Here is a 23,959-nt window from a genome sequence, read left to right as displayed (position 1 = left end):
TTCTTCTTACCCTATTAATACTGCTGCTGCTGATGCTGTTACTGCTACCACTGCGTCTTCTTCTTGTACTACTTCTACTACTACTACTACTACTACTACTACTACTACTACTACTACTACTACTACTACTACTACTACTACTACTACTACTACTACTACTACTACTACTACTACTACTACTACTACTACTGTACTACTACCACTACTACAACTACTACTGCTATTACTACTACTACTACTATTACTACTACTACTACAACTTCTACTACTACTACTACTGCTACTACTATTACTACTACTACTACTACTACTACTACTACTACTACTACTACTACTACTACTACTACTACTACTACTACTACTACTACTACTTACTACTACTACTACCTACTACTACTACTCTAATACTATACTACTAACTATACTACTACTACTTACTTACTGACTACTACTACTACTACTACTACTACTACTAATAATAATAATACTGCTACTTCTACTACTACTACGGCTACTGTACGTGTAAGAAATTATAAACTTATGTGCGCGCAATTCATCTTAAGCACTTATTTAAATGACGTTTTCTTTCTAAGTAACGATCTTTTTTCTTGCATGGTTAACTATGTTTCTTCTTATCCCAAAATCCTGCTGCTGCTGCTACCACTGCGTCTATTTCTATTTCTACTTCTTCTTCTACTTTTACTTCTACTTCTACTTCTACTACTTCTACTACTACTTCTACTACTACAACTACTGCTACTGCTCCTACTTTTACTTCTACTACTACTACTACTACTACTACTACTACTACTACTACTACTACTACTACTACTACTACTACTACTACTACTACTACTACTACTCTACTACTACTACTACTACTACTACTACTTCTACTACTACTACTACTACTACTACTACTACTACTACTACTACTACTACTGCTACTACTACTATTATTACTTCTACTACTACTACTACTACTATTACTACTACTTCTACTACTACTACTTCTACCACCACCACAACCACTACCACTACCACTGCTACTACTAGGGGTACGGACATTAGCCCTCTTGGACATTAGCCCCTAGGACATGAGCTCCTAGGACATTAGCCCCTAGGGCATTAGCCCCTTCAAAAAAGTGCACACTCGGACATTAGCCCTCAAGTGTTTTAAAATGTTCATAACTTTTTTTGAAAGTAAGTATTTTTATTCTTTTTTTTGTTAAATTTCATATGTAAATACATACAATTACTAATATGTTGAAGTCTAATACATATATTTTTTCAATATATAGCTTGTACCACACACGTAAATTTTAGTGTTTTTTAACATTTCTTTTTTACTATTACTATTGGTGGTTTATAAATTAACAATGAAGTATGTCTTACTTTTGTTTCTTCCTTAAAATTGCATATTTAAAGTAAAACATGGTTTTATATAAATACACTAAGTGCTCTGTTTGTTACTAAGCATCTTATAATGTCATCTTGATATTTATATCATTTTCAACCTTTTAAATGCATTTCATTTAAAAAAAGATAAAATTAAATGCCTAAAGAATGAATTTAAAAATAGGTAGGGCTAACGTCCTAAGGGGCTTTTTTCCTAAGGGGCAAATGTCCTAGGGGCTAATGTCCTAAGGGGCTTTTGTCCTAGGGGCTATTGTCCTAGGGGCTAATGTCCGAGAGGGCTATTGTCCTACACTCCGGCTACTACTACTACTTCTACTACTACTTCCACTCTACTACTACTACTACTAATACTTCTACTACTAGTAACTACTACGACGACGACAACGGACGACGACGACGACGACGACGACGACGACGACGAACGGCGACGGCTACGACGACGACGACTACTACTACTACTACTACCTACTACTACTACTACTACTACTACTACTACTACTACTACTACCTACTACTACTACTACTACCTACTACCATTACTACTACCTAAACCACTACTTCTACTACTTCTACTACTATAGACTACTACAGTACTACTACTAATACTACTACTACTACTACTACTATACTACTACTACTATACTACTACTACTACGACTACTACTACTACTACTACTACTACTACTACTACTGCTACTACTACTACTACTTCTACTACTACTTCTACTACTACTACTACTACTACTACTACAACTACTACTACTACTACTTCTACTACTATTTCGACTACTACTACTACTACCACTACTACTACTTCTACTACTACTACTACTACGGCTACTATACGTGTAAAAAATTCTAAACTTACGTGCGAACAATTCATCTTATTCACTTATGCAAGTCTACCCGAAATAATAAATCCTTTGTTAACCTGTAAATTGTAAAATAAATGTGTTTTGTTTTTACTTAAACAAGCTATTTAAATGATTTTTCTTTCTTAGTATCCATCCGTTTTCCTGTGCGGTTTGATTGAAAGAAGATATTGACTGACATGCATTACTTTATAACATCAATTGAAGCAGGTTTGTATTGAGGCGTGTCTATGTTTTGGGGATTCCCCAATTTTGTACATTCCAATTGCTATTTATTGCACGAAGCTTCCCGAATGATGGTGGTGGTGATGATGATGCTGATGATGATGATAATGATTTATGATGATGATGATGATTATGATGCTGCTGCTGCTGATGATGATGATGATGATGGTGATGATGATGATGATAACACGAGATTTCGACGTGTGTGGACATTTGTTGCCGAAGCGCGACTTCACAATTGTTCCCACTCATTAGTTAATTCCTAAGAAATGATCTGTCCTACATAGCAAAAGCCGATGATTTAAACGAATTATTTAACCATGACAATACAGTGTACAAGAATTTAATAGTTGCGCTCTATTCGTCACTATGAACGAAATATCGTCACGCATCTTGCAGATGAACATATTCGTACATATTAAATGCATGTTGATGTATTTACTGTTCCATTTCAAGTTTAACCCATTTATGCCTAGTATATTACTCCATCCTCCTAAATTGGATCAATTTATTTCCAAAATTAGGGATTTCTAGTATACTTATTTCTATATTTAGAATATTTCTTACAGAAAATCCTTTAAGCAAACAGCGCATACCCTGATGATGCGGCGTCTCATCTGGGTCTACGCTGTTTGCCAAAGCCTTTTTTCTAGACGCTAGGCATAAATGGGTTAAGAAAGTTTCCAAGATATTTTTGTGGTTTAAACTTTAAAAGATGAATCAAATGTGTTTTTTTAATCCATATTAAAGGGCCGACATATATGTATCAAATTCTTGATGCTTTTTAAACCAAGTCATTATTTATAGTCTGCACAGGGATGCATACACTACCAATAAATAACCATGGTGATCAATTGTTATGAAATCTCGTTCAAATACTCAATTTCACGCAAAACAATTTATAAAGAAAATCGATGAACACAGTATAAAAACAAGCAAAGATAATTATTAATGTCAGCGTATTGAGATATTAATGTAACGAAATGTTATTTAGCAGTTTACATCTTATATAAATTGTGCTTCTGTTTAGAGCTATTCTTAATTGCATAAGCTTTAGAAAATTGTTTAATATAAAAAGTAAAGCAAGCTAAATAAATAACCCAGCTAAAGGCACGTGTGAATAACGATGATGCGGAATAATAGCGGATCCGTGCCTTGCGGGTAATCGTGAACGGTTAATGGGGGTGGGGTGGTTGGTAATACTGAATGATAGGTCCCTTGTTTATGTATTTAGTAGTCAATGTTCGTTTAAACAATTTGAACAATACCTTACTGCGTTTCATTTTATGGCTTTTCTGTCAACATATTAAGTTTGTAGTTAAATTTTTACATTCGATACATAAAATATCTTATAGGTAATACCACGATATCATTGTCTTTAGTTATCGCAGTTTTATATTCTTTGTCAATGATATCGAATGATGGGTTGTTTATTTATTCTCTTTTCGTGGTATCTTTTAGTAAGACTGGAAAGATGTTGGATAAATCGTCTCTGAAATAATGTTAAAAAGTGATGACTTATATGAACAAAAACAGTATTATGATCATTTAATGTGATTTCTATTAGTCAAACATCTTTGTAAAACGAGCACTCGTGTTTGCGTTTAATTGCAACTTAAAAAAATATAACTGCGATAATTCCAGTTGAAACAATTTATCGATTCTTTCAGATCGCGGAGCAAATAAAACACATTTATATTAAGCTGGGATGGGTTTTAACTTATTTGCAATTTTTATTTTATCGTTTATAGCATGTATGTATGTAAACGTATATGTGTGTCTGCTTCACCTGTGATTTGAAAGAAGCAATATATTTTGTTTGCAACCTTTTCTAATGCAAAGTTTCCTTTGTAATTCACAGTGCCATCTTTAATCAATTTGTATCTAATATCACGTAATCGATTAGCAATTGCAATAAGGATCCTGTACTGATAGAGACGTTCATCAGAGGTATACTGAGCGTGGAACGTAACACATTTGATCAACATGGCAAAGTTTGGGCATCATTATAACTTAAGTTGTCTAATATCAAAACACTTCTGGTTGATTTTGTTCTGTAAACTGTTTTGTTTGTTGTATAATTAACACAAGACACTTCAGCAAGGAAGGCAGCTTGACAATATAGCGACAATAATCAGTTATACCATGATTCATATTTCGTATTGCAAATATAGCGAAAATTGTATCATATTGCATGTACGATTCATATGTCTTAAATATAGGAATGGGTTATCTCAAAATCTTAAGCAAATTAATTACAAGTTAGGCTTGACTATTAACAAAATCGTCAACCTTGTAAAACAAGCTATTTGATACGATGGTTTTCAATAAAGATAAATAGATGAGATAAAAAAGCTCAAGGCGATAATAAACACTAAACAGGCTACGTGGGTGAGGAGGATTGTCAAGAGTTGCGCTGGCCGATATCACAAAAGACCCATTTTCAGATGACGAAGCTAATAATAAAATCCGCTCAGATAAAAAAAGGTTCGATATTTCTTTACAACATAATACAAAATATTGCAGTTTCGATTACAACATGCTATATATAAGAAAGGCACCAACAATTGCGTTTACTCAAATGTTTTCCTATATACCAGAACTTCGAATAGTGCATCATGCCTTATAAAAGAAAAGCACCAACAATTGCATTTACTCAAATGTATTCCTATATACCAGACCAACAATAGTTGTTAGCCGAAATATTAAAAATGTGTTTATTCAGTCAACAAATAAGGAAGATGTGCTGTAAAATATGACTACCCATGCAAACCACAGATGAGAATTGTCATCATATAATTCATTTTTATGTTATTATTATTATAATTATCATTACATGGTACATAAGAAACTCCAATATGTTTAATAGCAAGCAATATAATTTCAATTATTTATCTTATCTGTCAATGTCTAATGGCTTAACAGTCTGGTAACCTACATAGCTTTTTTGCACCAAAGTAATCCTTTTTGCTGGTTTGTATTGGTTTCGTGCATTGCTTATGTTTTGTGGAGATGCTTCAAAACAGATCATCCTTTGTACTTTGTGGCTTCGGATTCTGAGAATTTACACCAAACGGTTTCTTAATTTTCAAATCAGAAAGTTCCTTCTTATAAAACACCGAATAGCATCAAGTGGTTTCGGGAAAAGCCACGATTCAATTAAGTGAGTAAACACAAGTTGCTGCTTCGCAAATGAGGTGGTGGTATCCCAACAAAAAAGGAACTCGAGACAGTGTGTTTTTTTTTGTAAGTGAGAACACTTTATTCTGCGAGAGACAAAAGCAGTCAAAGCACTGATTGTGCCATGTTCATCAAGAATGTTGTGACATCAAGTTTTGTAAAAACTGAACATTGCAATACTATCTAATCTGGCCGCCTACTTTTTAACTGTAAACATAAAATTCACGGGATGTGGCTGTAAGACGTTTGATAAACTCGAAGAGATAATCTTCAATAACAAGCATATAAAAAAAAGCCGCGTGTGTGCATGCTAGACATGCGGTTACAAATTAACAATCGTGTACTAAACAAACCCCAGTGAAGTGTATAAATGCAAGCCGAGCAATATCAAACTCAATTTTGACAATGTGTTCAAGGTTACAATGAATGATATTTAAGTCCGGTGCTAAACGATCATTTAATAAATTATTCACGAATTACTAGTTCTAGTGCATCATTTAACGTTTTAAAGTGATCGTTATTTACATATCGAATAAAGTACATGGCGATTTTTTATTACAAAACAACATTATAGACGCTAAGGCATTGCAAAGTTTAAGGACGGTTTCTCACTCACTTACTATAGGTGCAGCAACCACCGCGCAGTGATTTGACTTTCAAATCCCTGCATTTATAACCAACCACGTGACGATAGCCGATTCAAGTGGAACACTAGTTTTCCCGTTTATATTTTTTCATTAAAAAATGTTATTCGTTATTATTTTATTATTAACCCAAACCTGAACACTATTTTTAAAATATAAAAGAAAATGATACTTTTCATGAAACGATACTTACAAAACGTTTTTTAGGATGGCTGATATTGTATGTTAGAGCATGGAACGTCGACTCTGAGTAGAGATTGTAGGTGCAGAGTAATAAGTCAGGCCGCGGAGATAACCTCCTGTTCTTTCAATGGCGCAAAAACATTTATCATGGCAAATATATTCAGTTTTTATCACAGAAAGTACTTTTTCAATAGTTTAAAGTGCATTAATCAAATGACATGGCAGTGTTTCATTGCCTTGATACAATTCAATAGTATTGACGCGTCGTTTATTGAATTCATCTGAATTTTATCTCAGCAGATATAAACATTGCATTGTATAGTGTATAGTGCAAATACCATGTGCAGTATATAGGTATAAATAATGAATACTGTTTGAACCAACAATTTATATTATCATATTGCATTCCTATGTAGTGCGTGTGTTTATCTCTGTAAATCAATCGTTAAACTCGTTGAAAATATGTTCATGATGTAATCCTAGAAAAAGCAGGTTCGAAGAAGCTTAAGCCCTTTCGTTTACAACAACAGACATGCTCATTTCTATTCGTCTCCATGTTAAGTCCAATTTTTAAAATGCGACACATACAGTAGCATTGACATACATACTGTGATATTGCTTGATGTTCGATTGCTTATTCTAATTTGCTTGGTCTTTAATAGATGGGAAATGATAAACCGAATACAAGATTTAAATGCCATTTGGACACAAATTCATACCACATACGTGTATACAAGAATGGTTTTCAGATGCCGATTGTATACATCTGGAAAGCTCTTGCGGATAAGTTTTGGTTATCTTCAATTTTAGGATAGCTTTGTTTTTGTTAGCGATTGTTTAAACAAGACTGTTTTGGACATGCTTTCTTATACAAGTGACAAAGGACAAATAATTTAGCACCAAATGTAAAAAAGACTAGAACAAAGACAAATAAAGTAAAACAATAAAATAAGTATAAACAAAACCAACACACAATCGTTTATTTATGGGTATTGTTCATACTATATCGTCTTTTAACGTTTTTTTACAAAAAAATAATTCTTCCCTCCAATGTCTGTTTTCAGGCTATTTATAGTGTGAAATCTTGATTCTCGGACAGCCAATCAGAATCCGCGGCTCATGAATAACCACTAATATCAAGATGGCGGATTGACACAATCAACATAATCGATTATTTTGATGTTTACAGGCAATAAACATTTGAAAAAGCCTGTCTTGAATATTTTGCCACGTATCTGGTCTCCATTAGAAAGACGTATAGTTATGAATACGAGCAAGTCACATTGCGTAGCATCATGGGAAGAATTGAGCGAAAGCGTCAAAAAGCCAAGATCCCATACTCGACCTTTCACAGCAGCAATGCATCACTTTCCCTCACACGAGACTGACTGAACGCAAAGCAGAAACACTAAAAAATCAAGAAAAAGACAAATATTATCACTGTTTTTAAATAAATATGGTATGGAATTAAAAAATATTCAACCCAATTGTAATACAATATTTCATAAAATTTATCGATGTTTATTATTATTAATTGCATTTTGAACGTTTTCTATTACTATTGTTGTTATAAACAAAAACAAAAAACACTTTCTGATAAAAAAGTTACAATCGGTATCGCACCCACAATGTTGGCCGAATAAGTTTTTCAATCATAGCACCCGATAAGGCTGCATGAGCTCTACTTTTGTTTCCTAAAAACATTAACAGACAAGTATTGTTATTGCCTGCACATGCCACACTGAATTGAGAGTTATGATCTAATATTCTTGAGGCGAATAAAACTTGCAAATATGTCAAAAACTGTGGCAATCGGGGCCGGTTTTGTGACGGATTCTTTTTCCTATAAAACATTTATTTAAAGATTTAAGAAATTTAAACATTGCATCCACTGAATAATGAAATTCACACAACCCAAAAACGTTCAGATCATCGTTAATTATAGCGACAGTTCAAAACCAACGACGAAAACAAGTTCATACCTGTTGGCAACATATTCAACAGCAACTTGCGAGTCATCGCCATCTGTGTCATGCACAAATTCAATCATTCAGGAACAACATATTCTCTCCTCTTTGGTCAACACTGTCTTCCAAACTAAAAATTATCTCCCCACATTCCATGCAGTTTCCCATTCAACATATCCTGGCAAAATATATCCAATAAATGTCTTTTTTTTTTAAACTTTTTTCAATGTACAAATATTTACACACAACCACCTTTAGGCAAAAACGCAGTAAATCCGAATTTGCAATAAAAACTTCACTCCATTCTTTAGACTTTTCAAGTGAAAACACACTGAGAAGGCGTCAGCTTCTGGCCTTGACATATTACAAACGCTGCTAATGTTTGGACTTTAAATATATAATACATGCATTTATTTTGCGAAATATTGTAATTTTTTTTCAGAATTAAGCAAAGAGACTTTACAGCATTGTAAAGTTCCATCACATGGCGCAACTTGCGTTTTGAGGAACATTTAAATTTTAGAACGATTCATACGCGCTTACAAATTTTATACATCGCAATCTCAGTAAGATTTTGGTTTTGCAATAAATCGTCTGCTGATTCAGAGTGACCGTCAAAGGAATGCAGCAGCCTCCGGTCGTAGCGATTATATTTTATTATATTCTTTATTATTATTTCTTGAAAAATGGGCGAGGGATGTGAGTGGTATGGTTAACAGAATTACAGGTAACTGCCTGATCTTTGTGTTATATAAATAGCTCGGCATGAAGCCTCGCTGTAATTATATTTTAAGCCTTGTCTGATATATTACAAAACGATCAGGTAGTAATCTGTTATTCGCTTTTTATCATGACAAATGTAACATCTGTCGTTATCCCATTCCGCTTAGAATGGTGGCTGTGACATAATTTTTGGATACGTAAGTTGAATTTGTATTTATAGGTGTATTGATAATATAATTGAGGTAATGTTTATTGAGATGAAGATGAAGATTGAATTTTTTATATCAATTCGTTAGTACTGGAATTCTTTATGAAATGATTTGCCGATCGTATGCGATTTAAGTAAATCTTTATATGAAAAAGCAAATTGTTATTTTCGGTCCTTAAACTGTCTCGGCTAGTAATTTATTGTACTTTGTTTTCCTATCTTATAACGACCTCGTCTCACTAATCTGCCTTCGGTTGATCCAAATTACTGTATTCAGCGGTGTAACGTTACAAATCTGAAGCTTTTTTTAATTTTGTGTTTGTTCACATACTCATATTTTTTTAATGTCAGGCATAAACTTATTAGAGTTCATTATATAATAGTAGTACTACTTATTAACAAGTTTCAATTAAAGGATTTTGATAAGCTTGATTTACTGCTCATACATGTATTAAATTAGCCTAACATATTAATTAAATCAATTTTTTAAGCGGCTAATCATACCAATCAATCAAAAGAATTGTGAAATGTTTATATAAACTTGGCACCTAGAAGTGTTGTCAAACACTGCCAAGGGAAAACTAGACACGCAAATCAAAATGTTGAAAGTGTTTAAACATCGTTACTTACAATATACTCACGGAAAAAAAATGTAACGCATTTTAAGTAACCGTCGTTTTCGTGAAGTAGACGAGTTAATATTAAGTAGGGAGTTGATTGATTGGGGAAAATCAAATTATGGCAGTTCTATATTTTGGTTAGTTTTTTCTTCGAGTCAAAACGGACACCTAATATGTTTAATTCATTAAAAATATTGACACTTAAAATGTAATTAATATTACCCAACATGCATGTTATAATTCTAGAGAAGGTTAACGTCTACACATCTTATTCTCTTCTATTGCATTATCTGAAGCAAGAATCCATGGAAACATTCTGCTCAAACTGTATACTGACTTAAAATGTAGACCAATCATGTTTTCATCTTTCTTAGATTAGATTCACTACCTTGGAAAGGATTCCGATGTATACTGCAAGAGGAAAAGTAACATATGTGACGTTGTTATTATTTTAATACATAAACTAGTTATAGCAGAAAACAAGATTTCCCAATGTTTGACACCTTTATTTGGCGTGACACTCGGTAAAAAATAACTTAAAAATAACACGTAAACCGATAAGACGCTTTCATTAAAAAAAATTCAACTCAATAGAGGTCACGGACTTTCTTCAACATTTCATAATAAAACGCTTAGTATTTAAGTGATACGAGTAATTTACAATCAGAATCAACAATCTATCTCGAGATATTTAAGGCTAAAACAGAGGTTACGCAAAGATTATTTAGAAATTGTTTAATACATGCATACTTTTTACCGACCCTTTATGCCTAGTTTACTCAAATAAGATCTTTTTGGGTAATAACCTTTGTTTGAACATGTTGTAATATGTGACAACGAATGTAAGTTGTTTTTCTTACGTGATCAATGGTTATCATTACATTATATCCAAACATGTGTAATCATATTCAGAACAATAAAACATTTTTAAATAATTTTTAAACAGAATCGCCATATGAAGCTTCCAGTATAGATAATAAGACATAGAAAACTTCAGAAATGGTTTATGATGCACTTACGAGGTAATTAAATACTTGTCTTGTTTTAAAAATGCATAACTGTTTCTTTAAAGGTAAGTAGGAACACTGCATATTTAATAGATTGAACTGCTTGAGAATATGAATTTCCATAGTCGAAGCACCATAGCAACTAATTGTTCGTTTACCCAACTATGTTCGCAATGTCCGTTATATTAACGGATTATATAACAGTCGATATATGTTTCCTTGTGTTAAGCTAAAGGGTTTCTTTCGCATGTAAATCATTTAAATATTGTCATTAGCATGCATGATATGTTTCAGATTTGATAAACAGTCTGGTTAATATAAATATTTATCACACATCAAATAAAAAAATATAAACAAGTAAAACTAGACCGACTTGGGTTTTAAATAATATAAATGTATCTATAGAAATCGTTGTACCTGAACTGCATAACATACTGCTAAAAGTGTGGAGGAAATTTAAATGTGGACATTTTTTTCATGATCCCAAAGTGATTTATATTGCCAAAACCAATAAACTTATATAATAAATGGTTCAGACTTATCCGATAAAATACTTATTTTCTCTTTCGTTATTGTCTTGGGAAAAATCAAATGGCACGATTTGTATAGACATTTACTAAGCACTGCGCTTAAGTTACTGGTTTCGAGCCTAGCTCATTCATGTTCCTGTCGCTATTACACACCACATTATAAAAGTCCTTTAAATTTGCTATTAAGCATTTATGACCACACACATTTATAAAAAGTTCCCAAAGCAAAGATTATGTGGCAATGGTTCAATCGAAGCATATCTCATTAAACCCCCTGTTCACAGAGCACGGTCCATATGTTAATGTTGAAAGACAAATATAACCTTTAATTAGATGCACCATACGAATGGTTCCAGTAAAGAAAAAGAAAAAATCAACGTTAAATTATGGTCAAACATGCACTAACGGGGTAGTATCGTTTTCAAATAACATAGCTTTATAAGTTAAAGTTAAGTAGGGAAATGGGATATTAAATGGACTCAAATGTTTCCAAATAAGAACTTTCATATTTTAAGACCCTATATATATTTTTAAATCCCACTATATTTTGAAAGTCCGACATAATCAAGAAGCCTATGGAGTATATAACGGTTAGTTTCATTTCTTTAAGGAAAGTAATCCATTTAAATATCTTCCACAGTGTACACGTTGTTAGCCAGACTCAATAAACAGTCTTGTTAATATTTGTTAAACAGAAAAACAAAAAAGTCATTATAACAAAATAAAACTAGACCAATGTAGTTGTTAATAACATGTAATTCAGGTTATCGTTATAGCTTTGCACTCGAAATCAATTAAAGTATAGATTGTCTTGCTTGGACTTGTAGTTATCTAGTTTATACATTATATTATATTTATTTGACATTCTGTATACTTTAAATAAGCTCAATTGTTTTATGGACAACGGAATTAAAGAAAGACAAAACGTACCTCTATGTTGACTGTTTCTACTGAACAGTCGTATGAATTTGATCGGCGGTAAGCATACGAAGACTCCATTTTGAAGAACCAATAAATGCCTTACTTATTCACAATGAAACAATGCGTTCATATAAACACACTTTGAATATCAATAGTAGTATGCACATGTGCATATTATCTATGGGAAGAGCACGTATTGTTTCATCTGTAATGAAGCAGGTATCCTTTTTGATTTTTCCATTTTTCTTAAGAGTTCCAGCTAGTGCATAATAGACAGATTTCTATGCTGCTAATGGCAATGTGAAATGTACCAGAATTACTCTATCTAATACGCATGTGTTCTTGTTTAATTAGATGGGCGCTTTAGCGCCCGTCTAAAGTGCTTAGTGTGAAATTCAGGTCGATACGACTAGGTATGATTAACCCAATACCCGATTGCGTATCCGCGCAAGAAAGAGTTGTATAATTTATGCAAGAGGTTTGAGTTCTCCAATTATGTGTATTCACAAATGGCAACATTATATTAATATCGTGTTACATTCAATATTTTCGAACGGTGTTTTATAGAAAAGAATCAATAAACAATGATCGTATTGTACGTGTCGCGTAGGAGATTGTTTATGAATGATTAAAATAGTCCACTTTCTGCTGCGTGTGCGTGACGTAGTATTTTCGCTCAGCTCATTCATAAATCTGAGGCTGGCGATAAACAAAGGGGAGTCCGTGTGAGAATAACGCAGTAGTATAAGGTTACGCTTGTTTATATTCACAGGTCTCAATTAATAATACGTTGACCACGAGTTCAACAATTATTACAGGGATACGATAGACAACATAAAAAAATGTTTCATTATCGCTGAAACTGTTAAAAAAACATTTAAATACAATAATATTCTCTAAAAAATGTAGTCTTGCTGTTTTGAAATAAGGTTTGGAATTTTGTTTTCTAAATAACTTAATTCAAAACAAAAGTTTAATTATAGTGTTTTTGACTTGTTAGTCGCATATTTACCGCATTATAATGTGTGTTATAATAGGCAAACCATACATTAGTAAAATTCAATCTGCCTTCGCACATATAAGGAATGGGTCAATTAGGTGCTGCGTTTCCTTTGCTTACTTCAGTTAGAGGTCAATTATTTAAGTAATAGCAATCACAAGGCTCCGACTTCAAAGGAATTGCGGAGCTTTCTTACATAATAAAAGTCGTAGTCGCATGGTATTTGCGTTTTGCGTCCTATTTGGTCACGTGGTTCTTTTTCCCGGTAGTTTTGGCATTCATGATATATGAGGCTATTAATAGATGCGTCTGTCGATAAACAAAGGAAAGTTTACGGGTTATAACAACGCAATAGGTTACGCTCTCGCATACAACTCAATGACGTAGTACAGGTCGTAAAATGAGAGATTCGGGAAAAAGTTGACGCTTATTTATATCAAAGACCCATATTATCTATAGGTCTTTGTTTATATTCTGAATGTATAAAACGTTGAACATAAGTTCAACAATAACTTCAGCGATACGATAGACAAAAAAAAGTTTCATAATTGCTAAACCCGAATATAACAATTTATAATAATAATACGAATGCAATAGCAAAAGGTTAGTAGAAGGTTAAGCTTGTTTATATTCACAGTTCTCAATACATAGACAGTTGGATATGAGTTCATGAATAACTACAGGCATACTATAGGCAACCTCGAAAATGCTTTTTAATCGCTAAAACCGAAAACAACCTAATATATTATATTAAATATATTTATAACAATAAATGTCTTTTAAAAATGTAGTCGGCGTATACGCTGACTTTGAAATAAAGTTAGCAATTTACTTTTCTAAATAATTAAATACAATTAAACAAAAGTTTAACTATTGTGTTGTGTTTTTCACTTGTAAGCTGCATATTCACCGCATGAAATGTATGTTAGCATTGTCAAACCACACATTAGTGTGAGTAAAATAAAAAATATACTACGGGAGAGCACTTCATATGTGTCCTCATATGCCTTGTTATGAGTATCTTTCTTCACTATCGAAATATATCGTATGTTTATATTTGATTTAAACGCAGTTTTCTTTCGACACATTTAAATCACACGTCAATAGCGCCGTCATGCGAAAATGGGTCTTATGCGTTTCGGCAAGCGTTTGTTAAACCCAACATGTGCTTTTGCGCAGTCAGGCCATAGGCGACGCTGTTCGCTTTAAAATCACTCAATATGTTATGTTTCTCCTTACCAGAAGGAGTGATAGCTGAGTGGGCTATTTATATGATGGGCGCATATGGAATAAGACCCATTTTCACATGACGAGGGTCATTACAAATCTCATTGCGAATTGAAAATGCCACATTTAAGAACAATCCTTTTTGATACAAAATTGAATTGAAAATAGCAAACTTGTTAATAATGGCAGCCTATCCACACATTAAGGAATGATTTCCAGACGTGCTGACCAAGTACGGCAAACATTGTGGTATGATACTTAAACGATTTTCTCTTATCGTGACACTATACTATTTCGCTAATGATTGTTTTCTCATCTTGTAGGCGAAAGTGAAATTCTGCGAGATGGATTGTAACGCGTAATTGTAACAGGGCCACAATTTGTGTCGTTTGAGCATACAGAGAGTAGTCCGGAATTCCTTACACTGAACATTGCTACATCCTTTGAATTGAGCTCATACGCAGTGATGTTGCAAAAATTCAGAGGTTGTATCTCGAATCAGCTTATTAAATATTCGAAAATATTCATGCGTGTCTGTTGGCGTTATGTAAAAGTCACTAAGATGAAAACTGAAACAGCTGCGCCTAAAAGCGCATGAGTGCTCTATACCTATGTTTATGTTAGCGTTGTTGACACCGTGTGAACTGCTCGGGTAATAAGTAAAGCATAAACAGCAATGTTTATATACTTTTATTCCTCCATATACAAGATACGAAGATTGTTGTATATTTTGAATTTGTATATGGTGTCAAAAATAAAAAGTTTTGTACACGAAATTTTCATTATGAATTTATATTTTTGGTGAGATAGTCATTTGATATTAGAAAAAAATATTCCTTTAATATGATGGTGACTGCAAATTTTCTTTATATTAAGTTATCATTACCATTTTCATCATACTTTCTATACTTTCAGAACTTCCAAAAAGCATGTTGTTTTTATTTTGTCTTAGTTATTTCTATTAAATAATAAGGATGATAAAAAATGCACACAAAACTCGACCCGTGCGCTATGACACACACTTTATAAAGTTGAATGGCGTGTGTTCATTTCAAACTTGCGATTGATTTTCAAAAATGAATTGCGTGTTAAATTATGCAATAGCGAACATCTTCAGTGCCTTCAGCGCTTTGATTTTTTTACCGCATTCATGTAAACGGCTAGCATTAGGCAACGTGGCATTTTGTTCCAGATTTCAGACGTATTCAAGGATTTATTCTTATACCTTAAGATATCGACACTATCTGCAAAAACTGTTTTCATAAACTAAAGATTTTTGCAAATGTATTTCAATAATTAGAGATATTTGCAAAAATAATGTTCTTAACGGTGTGTTTTCATTGTCAAGCCCGTGTGAAAGCCCCTGAAAACCCCTTTGATTCTGCACCCTGTTAGTGTCCCAAATGAATAACATTGATTTTGGTTATTTTTTATTCTATTTACAGATATCTGTATTTTCATGCGCGGACTAGGGACGAAACTTTTGCGATTTAGTTTTTGTTGTTCATTTTGCAAAATCTTTATTGGACAACTACAATCCTTAGCTTCTTCATTGTATGATGTTGCACATAGTAACCTTCGTGCAAATCGCAATCGGGGAAAAGCCTTCATCGCAAATCAGCTGATAACAATTATCGGGTTTAAAGTGATACTCATGGGTATCGTGCATATCGTCTGCAACAAAGAAGCGAAAATTGCATTTGTCCCAAACACCATGGTATTTTGGAACAAACTGCTTTATCAGTGTCCGAAATGTGGGGGCACATTATTGTATCTTACCAATATATAAATGTAAATTTTAACAGCTATATATATAACTATAATGCAAACAAGAGCGGTAGAGCGGTGTTGTTAATAAATGTAAAACAGGTGCGTGTTTATAACATTTTATTGCTGTTAAATCTACAGACAACCTTTGCATAAACCACCCGATCACTTAATTGTTAGTCATCTGGTAACATGATCATGTATTTATCACGATTATTCAAACAATCAAATGTTAAATAGCATTATAAAACACACTAAAGTTCGGTATTTTATAGTTTCGCTTTCGGTTTCTATCAGTGAAGACGACATGCTATGCCGAATGTTTATACGAATATTTAAAAATATTAAAGGAAGTAAACATATAGAAACGATCTCACAGATCACGATGTATGTAAACACTTGCCGTTCTTTAATACGACCCCATGTAAATTTACATCTCAGTTGGAAGAGATATTGATTTGGTTTATAAAATATAAGCTTATCTTATTGCAATTTTTCATAATGCTATGGGCTAAGGTCGAACTATCCAGCCAAATATCTCTTAGGAACAACAACAAGCTCTCGAGAGTTAATAACATGATAAAATCGATATACGAGCACGTTTAATACGATTACAGTGAAGAATACAGTAAATAATCAATTAACGAAGAAGCAACTTGTCAATTAACGAGGCAGCAACTCGTCATGTAAACTTTTTGTAAACGATGAACGATTCTAGAAAAAGAGAACGTAAACCAACACAAAATAGCGAAAAAAATATTTAAACAAATGTTTTAAAGCTATACAGAACCATAACCGCGGTATAAGTAAACTGTTCGAATGTTGCCCAAGACATTCTTGCCATTTGATGTCACATTATGCCACTTAGATATCACGGACATGCCATCATGTATGCATCGAGTCCTAGGACGGAAACATCTCCAAGTGCTTGGACAGTGTCAAATAAATTTAGTGATGCAACGTTCACCGTCGTACGTAAACAAAACATCACATATTTCATTTTCAAGATTTGGAATATTTAAGTAAAGGAAAGACTCAAACCTTGTAATGCTATACGTATCTTTTTTATACACTCACATTCCAACTAGTTACTGATTCTAAGCTTGCTAATATTTTCTCCGTAAATAAACTATACATTCAACAGTAAATGTTGAAGATGGAACCAAAGTATTGGCAGTTGTTCTGGAAATTTTATTTTTTGTTACAAAACTTGAATTTTTATACAAACTATGGGTACTGTTATGGGTAGTCCTATGGCACCGTCTTATGCATCACGTTTTATGAGACAATTTGAGGAAGATTTTGTTACCAATTCTTAAACCATATATTTGTCTTAGATCGTAGGAGTACATTTTTATAATTTAGAATTTCTTTTTAGATGATATAAACACTCCGATTGATTCTTTAAGTAATGTTTATTCCTCAATACAATTTTCCCACAGTTTATCACAACAGTAAGTATATCTCCTTGATGTATATATAGCTTTTAGTTTATACCGTAAACCAATTGCAATGTTGATTATAACCTAAAATTTAACATATTCGGTGAAAGATGTATTTTCAGAAACCACTCCGTGTTAAGCATTGTTTAGAAAAGCTATTAATATGTCACAACTATGGATCGTATAACGTTTTATATAACAAAACACAAATTTCATCAATTCACATTTGTGAAGCAGTATACAAAGGAGATATTGAACAAGGAGTGTTGTAATATTCCATTTATTGTGAACATTTGCGCAGCAGTATACAAAGGTATTATACATTTATATTGTAGAAGGAGTGTTGTTATATTCCATTTATTGGGTAACCTCTTACGATTAACAGGTCCTTTTTGTTTCATATCATTATGGCAAACTATTCGTTTCTCATTTATTCGTTATCTATTAATATTTTATAAGAAAACAAAATCTGCAAAAATGAACATTAACGAAACAGTTTACGAAGGAGATGCACACTACCTGTCTGTATACCAATCATGCAATTCATTTATCCCAGGTACAGTAATTTAGTGAATTTACCAGTTTCTAAACTAAGACTGCATTTTCACACATCAAATTCTTTCACATACGTGAGACAAACTATAATTAAATTTATCGTATTGTAAATTTGTTTTTCAAAACGTCAACCACACCTTTAACAGAACAGAATATAGTAATACATATAAATGCATTTCTGAATACGTTATGAAATTCCCCGCAGTTTAACAAGTGCCGTAAGTTGATCATTATTGAGTAAAATTGCTTACAAAACACCCTGTTCTTCCCTTGACCGTGCATAATTACTAAAATAAATAGGGAATATTATATGCTTTTGTTGCTCCGCTTGGTTGTATCGCTCCAACTGATTGCGTGATGTGTCAGCAGCGTGAGTGGAATTCGATGACAAACCATGAATGTGTGCGAAACGACTCACCAGAAAACTAAATTATCTTTATTATTATTTAGTTTGTAAATTCTAACGCTTAAATCAAATCGAAAATATTCTGGAATGCTACGATTTTATTTTGTTCATCCACACAAAAGAAAATAATACATAACACGCATCATCGAAATGACGAGCATAAAAAACTTGTGTTTCTAAAATTATACCCTGGGATGTCTCCAAATGCATTCGGCACATTACATGTTATTTACGATAAATATCGCAACAAGTAAAATCTCTTTTCCAGCTCTTTGCGTATGAAAACTGATTTCAAAGTGTGAAAGAACCGATTCCATTTCTGGTGTTGTTTATAGTGGATATCCCAGTATTTGAGCAAGACTATTTATACTTCTATTATGCACTGATATGTATACGATTAAGACATTTCTTTAAAAAAAAAACATATCGCGCGACCTAGCAGCTGACTTCGACTAAATGTCACAATTTATTTTGAAGGAGTCCCAGTTTTAAGATCGATAGCAACAGGATTGTTTCGGTTTTGCTTTGGACAGGTTTCATAATAGTCTAGTAGGAACGGAGGTCCACCATGCATGAATGGAAGGTTTTTTTCAAATATGCTGATGATGTTCTACATTGCCTCGGGTGAAAGAAAATTTTTGTTCCCAAGAAAAAAAGTGTTCCCATGGGGTCTAAATCCAAGATGGCCGCCAAGATGGCCGACCAAAAACCTTGAAAATTCCGTTATTTTGCTAATGACACTAACAACATTTATTTTCTTAGATTTTGGTAGGCATTTTAATTTAAGCAATTAATAACATATTATTCTTATTAAACAAATACATTTTTTGGTGAAATATTATACATTTTATGAAAATTATGACTATATATATGAAAAAAAGGTGCAAAAAATCATGTTTTTTTGGCTTATGACATGTTTCAATTTGTACCTGAAAAGCAGTTTAAGTACAATTATCATCCTAACTAAATTTATGTTCACGTATGGGACTAAGGAATATAATAATATAACAATATATGTGAATATTATCAATAATTATGATAAATAAGACAATAAAAGTGGGTGGGGTAAATTACAAATTTTAAGAAACATGCATGTTGATATATTTATTGATATACTAGCCCTTTTAACTTGTTATGTTTATGTATGAAGATTGTTTTTTATACTTACAAGTAGATTCTAGTTGTTTTTAGATATAAAATACATTTCACTTACTGATTGTAGTGTATTTACCGTAAATATATGAAAAAATATAATTTATAAACAAACGGCATTCAAATGTCTCACATTGAGCAAGTAGCACATTTGTTGCAAATTAACACTTAAATTGTCCAATAAAAATCATATTTGTTCCAAAACAAACTGTCATGTTTTATACAATACTGCTGAGAATGTGATGATTTTGTGAATTTTCTTTTTATGAATGTAGTTGAATGGGTGAAGGTGATATTATAAATATTTAAAGGATATATCTTCATCCTAGAAGTTGTTTTATAGAACTTTCATCCGGTGATTAAAATATGATACAGCGTGATTGTTATGATCCTAAATTTGCTTTATAACTTATTTGTTTCAGTATATAATAATTAAACTGTTAAAAGGGAATTAATTAGGTACATAGTTTGAATATGTATAGTTTTAGCTTCGCACAAGGGAGATAATTACGTTGACTTATCGCGGGCTTAGCGCAAAACGGTCGTAACTGACTTTTTGTAAACTTTTCAGTACGATAAAAAATAATAATATTTTATTCATTTTTATCAGTAATACAAAATTATGTTGCATAAATGTAGGTATTTTACATTCATTTAAAGTTCACACAATATATCTCTATTGGCATTATTGTAGTCAGAGATATTTGTTAAATATCAAGATACTACTGTTTTGCGCTTAAAATCTTGTAATGTTTGATTATATTTTTTAAGCAAAAAGGTCGTATCTGAAAATCAGATCAGTTTTTTTTCTGTTCATAATGTCTTAATAATGAAGACTTTTATTCGGAATACTTGAAATTATGTGTTTATTGAAATATTTTTTTTAATGATGGAAGAAAATACAAAAATTTACATTGATTTGAATTCAAATTGGATTACCTGGAGTACATGAAATGCATTGCATTGTGCTTGTTTTTAACCAATAACTATAACTATAAAGTATTATCACTTTATTTGATTTTTTTTAATCATTTAAATGTATGCAGACATACTAGTAACAGAAAAATGATCAATACACAGTGACTGGGGCCTGTACAGAATTATTAAGTAGAAGACCAATACATTAGAAGGAACAAGTTATTGTCATATCTTTAAATCTTTCATAAAGCATTTAATATTTGTATTGTAATTATTATAATTCAATAAAGTTAAAGTCAAAACAAGTCTCATCAGCTTATTATTAATTAAAAAAAATAATGAACTTTGTTATTAAAAGCAGGCCTATAACCCTCTTTCTGAATTCAAATACAAACTACAATGTTTTCAAATATATTTATTGTGATATACGAAAAATGTTAAGACAAAAACTAGTACAGAATCCTATTGATCTTTTTCCTACCTTTTGAGCATCATTATTAATATTGTCTCAGTCTGACATGCTATGTACTGGTATCATTGTCACAGTTTGGCATGATACATACCGGTACAATTGTTTCAGTCTGACATGCTAGTACCATTGCCACAGTCTCACATGCTACTTACTGGTATAATTGTAACAGTCTGACATGCCACGCACTGGTACCATGTCACAGTCTCAGATGCTTCGCATTGTTACCATTGTCACCATCGGACATGCTACGTACTGGTATATTTGTCACAGTTTGACATGCTATATACTGGTATAATTGTCACAGTCTCAGAGGCTACGTACTGGTATAACTGTAACAGTCTGACATGACATGTACTGGTACAATTGTCACAGTCTGACATGCCACGTACTGGAACCATGTCACAGTCTCAGATGCTACCTACTGGTATCATATGTCACAATCTGACATACCACGTACTGGAATAATTGTCACAGTCTGACATGCTACGTACTGATACAATAGTCATAGTCTCACATGCAACCTACTGGTACCTTTGTCACAATCTGACATGCTACGCACTGGTATAATTGTCACAGTCTTACTTGCCCTGTGCGGGTAAAATTGTCACAGTCTGACATGCTAAGTACTGGTATAATTATCACAGTCTATCATGCTATGTACTGGTACCATTGTCACAGTCTAACATGCTATGTACTGATACCATTGTAACAGTGTGACATGCTAGGAATGGTACCATTGTCACTGTCTGACATGCTATGTACTGGTACCATTGTCTCAGTGTAACATGCTACATACTGATACCATTGTCACAGTCTCACATGCTACTTACTGGTATCATTGTCTCAATCTAACATACTACATGTACATCCTGGTATAATTGTCACAGTCTCACATGGTACGAACTGGTACCATTTTAACAGACTTAAATGCTATGTACTACCGTTGTAACAGTCTGACATGCTACTTACTGGTATCATTGTCACAGTTTGACCAGCTATGTACTGGTTCAATTGTCACAGTCTGACATGCTACATACTGGTATAATTGTCACAGTCTGACAGGCTACATACTGGTAAAATTGTCACAGTCTCACATGCTACGTACTGGTCCCATTGAAATAGTTTGAAATGCCATGTACTGGTACCGTTGTCACAGTCTCATAAGCTGCGTACTGGTATAGTTGTCTCAATCTCACATGCTACATGCAGGTATAATTGTCACAGTCTTACATGCTACGTACTGGAACCATTGAAACAATCTGATGTGACACGTACTGGTACCATTGTAACAGTATGACATGCTACATACTGGTATCATTGTCACAGTTTGACCAGCTATGTACTGGTTTAATTGTCACAGTCTCATAAGCTGCGTACTGGTAGAATTGTCTCAATCTCACATGCTACATGCAGGTATAATTGTCACAGTCTTACATGCTACGTACTGGAACCATTGAAATAGTCTGATGTGACACGTACTGGTACCATTGTAACAGTCTGACATGCTAGGTACTGGTACCATTGTCACAGTCTTACTTGCTACGACCTGGTATAATTGAAACAGTCAGACATCCTAGGTACTGGTACCATTGTCACAGTCTTACTTGCTACGTACTGGTATCATTGAAACAGTCTGACATGCTATGTACTGGTACCATTGTCACTGTCTGACATGCCACTTACTGGTATCATTGTAACAGTCTGACATGCTAGGTACTGGTACCATTGTCACAGTCTTACATGCTAAGTTCTGGTATAATGGTCACAGTCTAACATGCTATGTACTGGTAACATTGTCATAGTCTAACATGCTATGTACTGGTACAATTGTAACAGTCTGACATGCTACCTACTGGTACCATTTTCACTGTCTGACATGGCCACGTACTGGTATCATTGAAACAGTCTAAAATGCTACGCACTGGTACTATTGTCACAGTATCACATGCTCGGTACTGGAACAATTGTAACAGTCTGACATGCTACGTACTGGTACCAATGTCACAGTCTGAACTGCTACTTACTGGTATAATTGTCACAGTCTGAACTGCTAGGTACTGGAACCATTGTCACAGTCTGAAATGCTACGTACTTGTTCCATTGTAACAGTCTGAGATGCTAAGTACTGGTATCGTTGTAACAGTCTGACTGGTTAATTGTGCTGGGACAATTGTCACCGTCTGACATGCTACTTAATGGTACCATTGTCACAGTCTATCATGCTACATACCGGTATTATTGTCACAGTCTAACATGATACATACCGGTACCATTTTCACAGTCTGACATACTAGTACTGGTACGATTGTAGCGTTTTTATTAATTTTCAAAAGTACCAGAAATGGCATTTTCCAATTAGGAAAAAAACTACAAATTTCCCAATTGCTGTAAAAAATACAATTGAAGAAAACAAAAAAACTAACAAATTTTAATTAGTTTTCCTATGCAGCTCTATGGTATGACAACTTGGCAACATTTAGTTATTAATTTTTAAGTATTTGGGAGCAAAATATCAAATATG

The 23,959-nt window shown here is 33.2% G+C and overlaps 1 protein-coding gene across 19 annotated transcripts in view; it reads right to left on the bottom strand.

Moving 5' to 3' along the window:
* The window catches only part of LOC127837082 (neurogenic locus notch homolog protein 1-like), a 394,957-nt gene that overhangs the window by 169,164 nt on the left and 201,834 nt on the right, over window positions 1-23,959 (bottom strand). Inside the window, exon 1 of one of the 19 annotated variants that reach the window (XM_052363901.1) lies at window positions 12,509-12,592. The exons of the other annotated variants lie outside the window; for them this stretch is intronic. Within the exon in view, the coding sequence (XP_052219861.1) occupies window positions 12,509-12,577 (69 nt within the window). The 5' untranslated portion in view covers window positions 12,578-12,592. Of the gene's footprint in view, window positions 1-12,508; window positions 12,593-23,959 lie in introns of those variants that run through there. 19 annotated transcript variants of the gene reach the window in all.

Source organism: Dreissena polymorpha, chromosome 7, assembly GCF_020536995.1.
Source record: "Dreissena polymorpha isolate Duluth1 chromosome 7, UMN_Dpol_1.0, whole genome shotgun sequence".
Lineage (NCBI taxonomy): Eukaryota > Metazoa > Mollusca > Bivalvia > Myida > Dreissenidae > Dreissena > Dreissena polymorpha.
The sequence above is the reverse complement of the archived record's forward strand: the minus strand, read 5'-3'. Positions and strand labels throughout refer to the sequence as shown.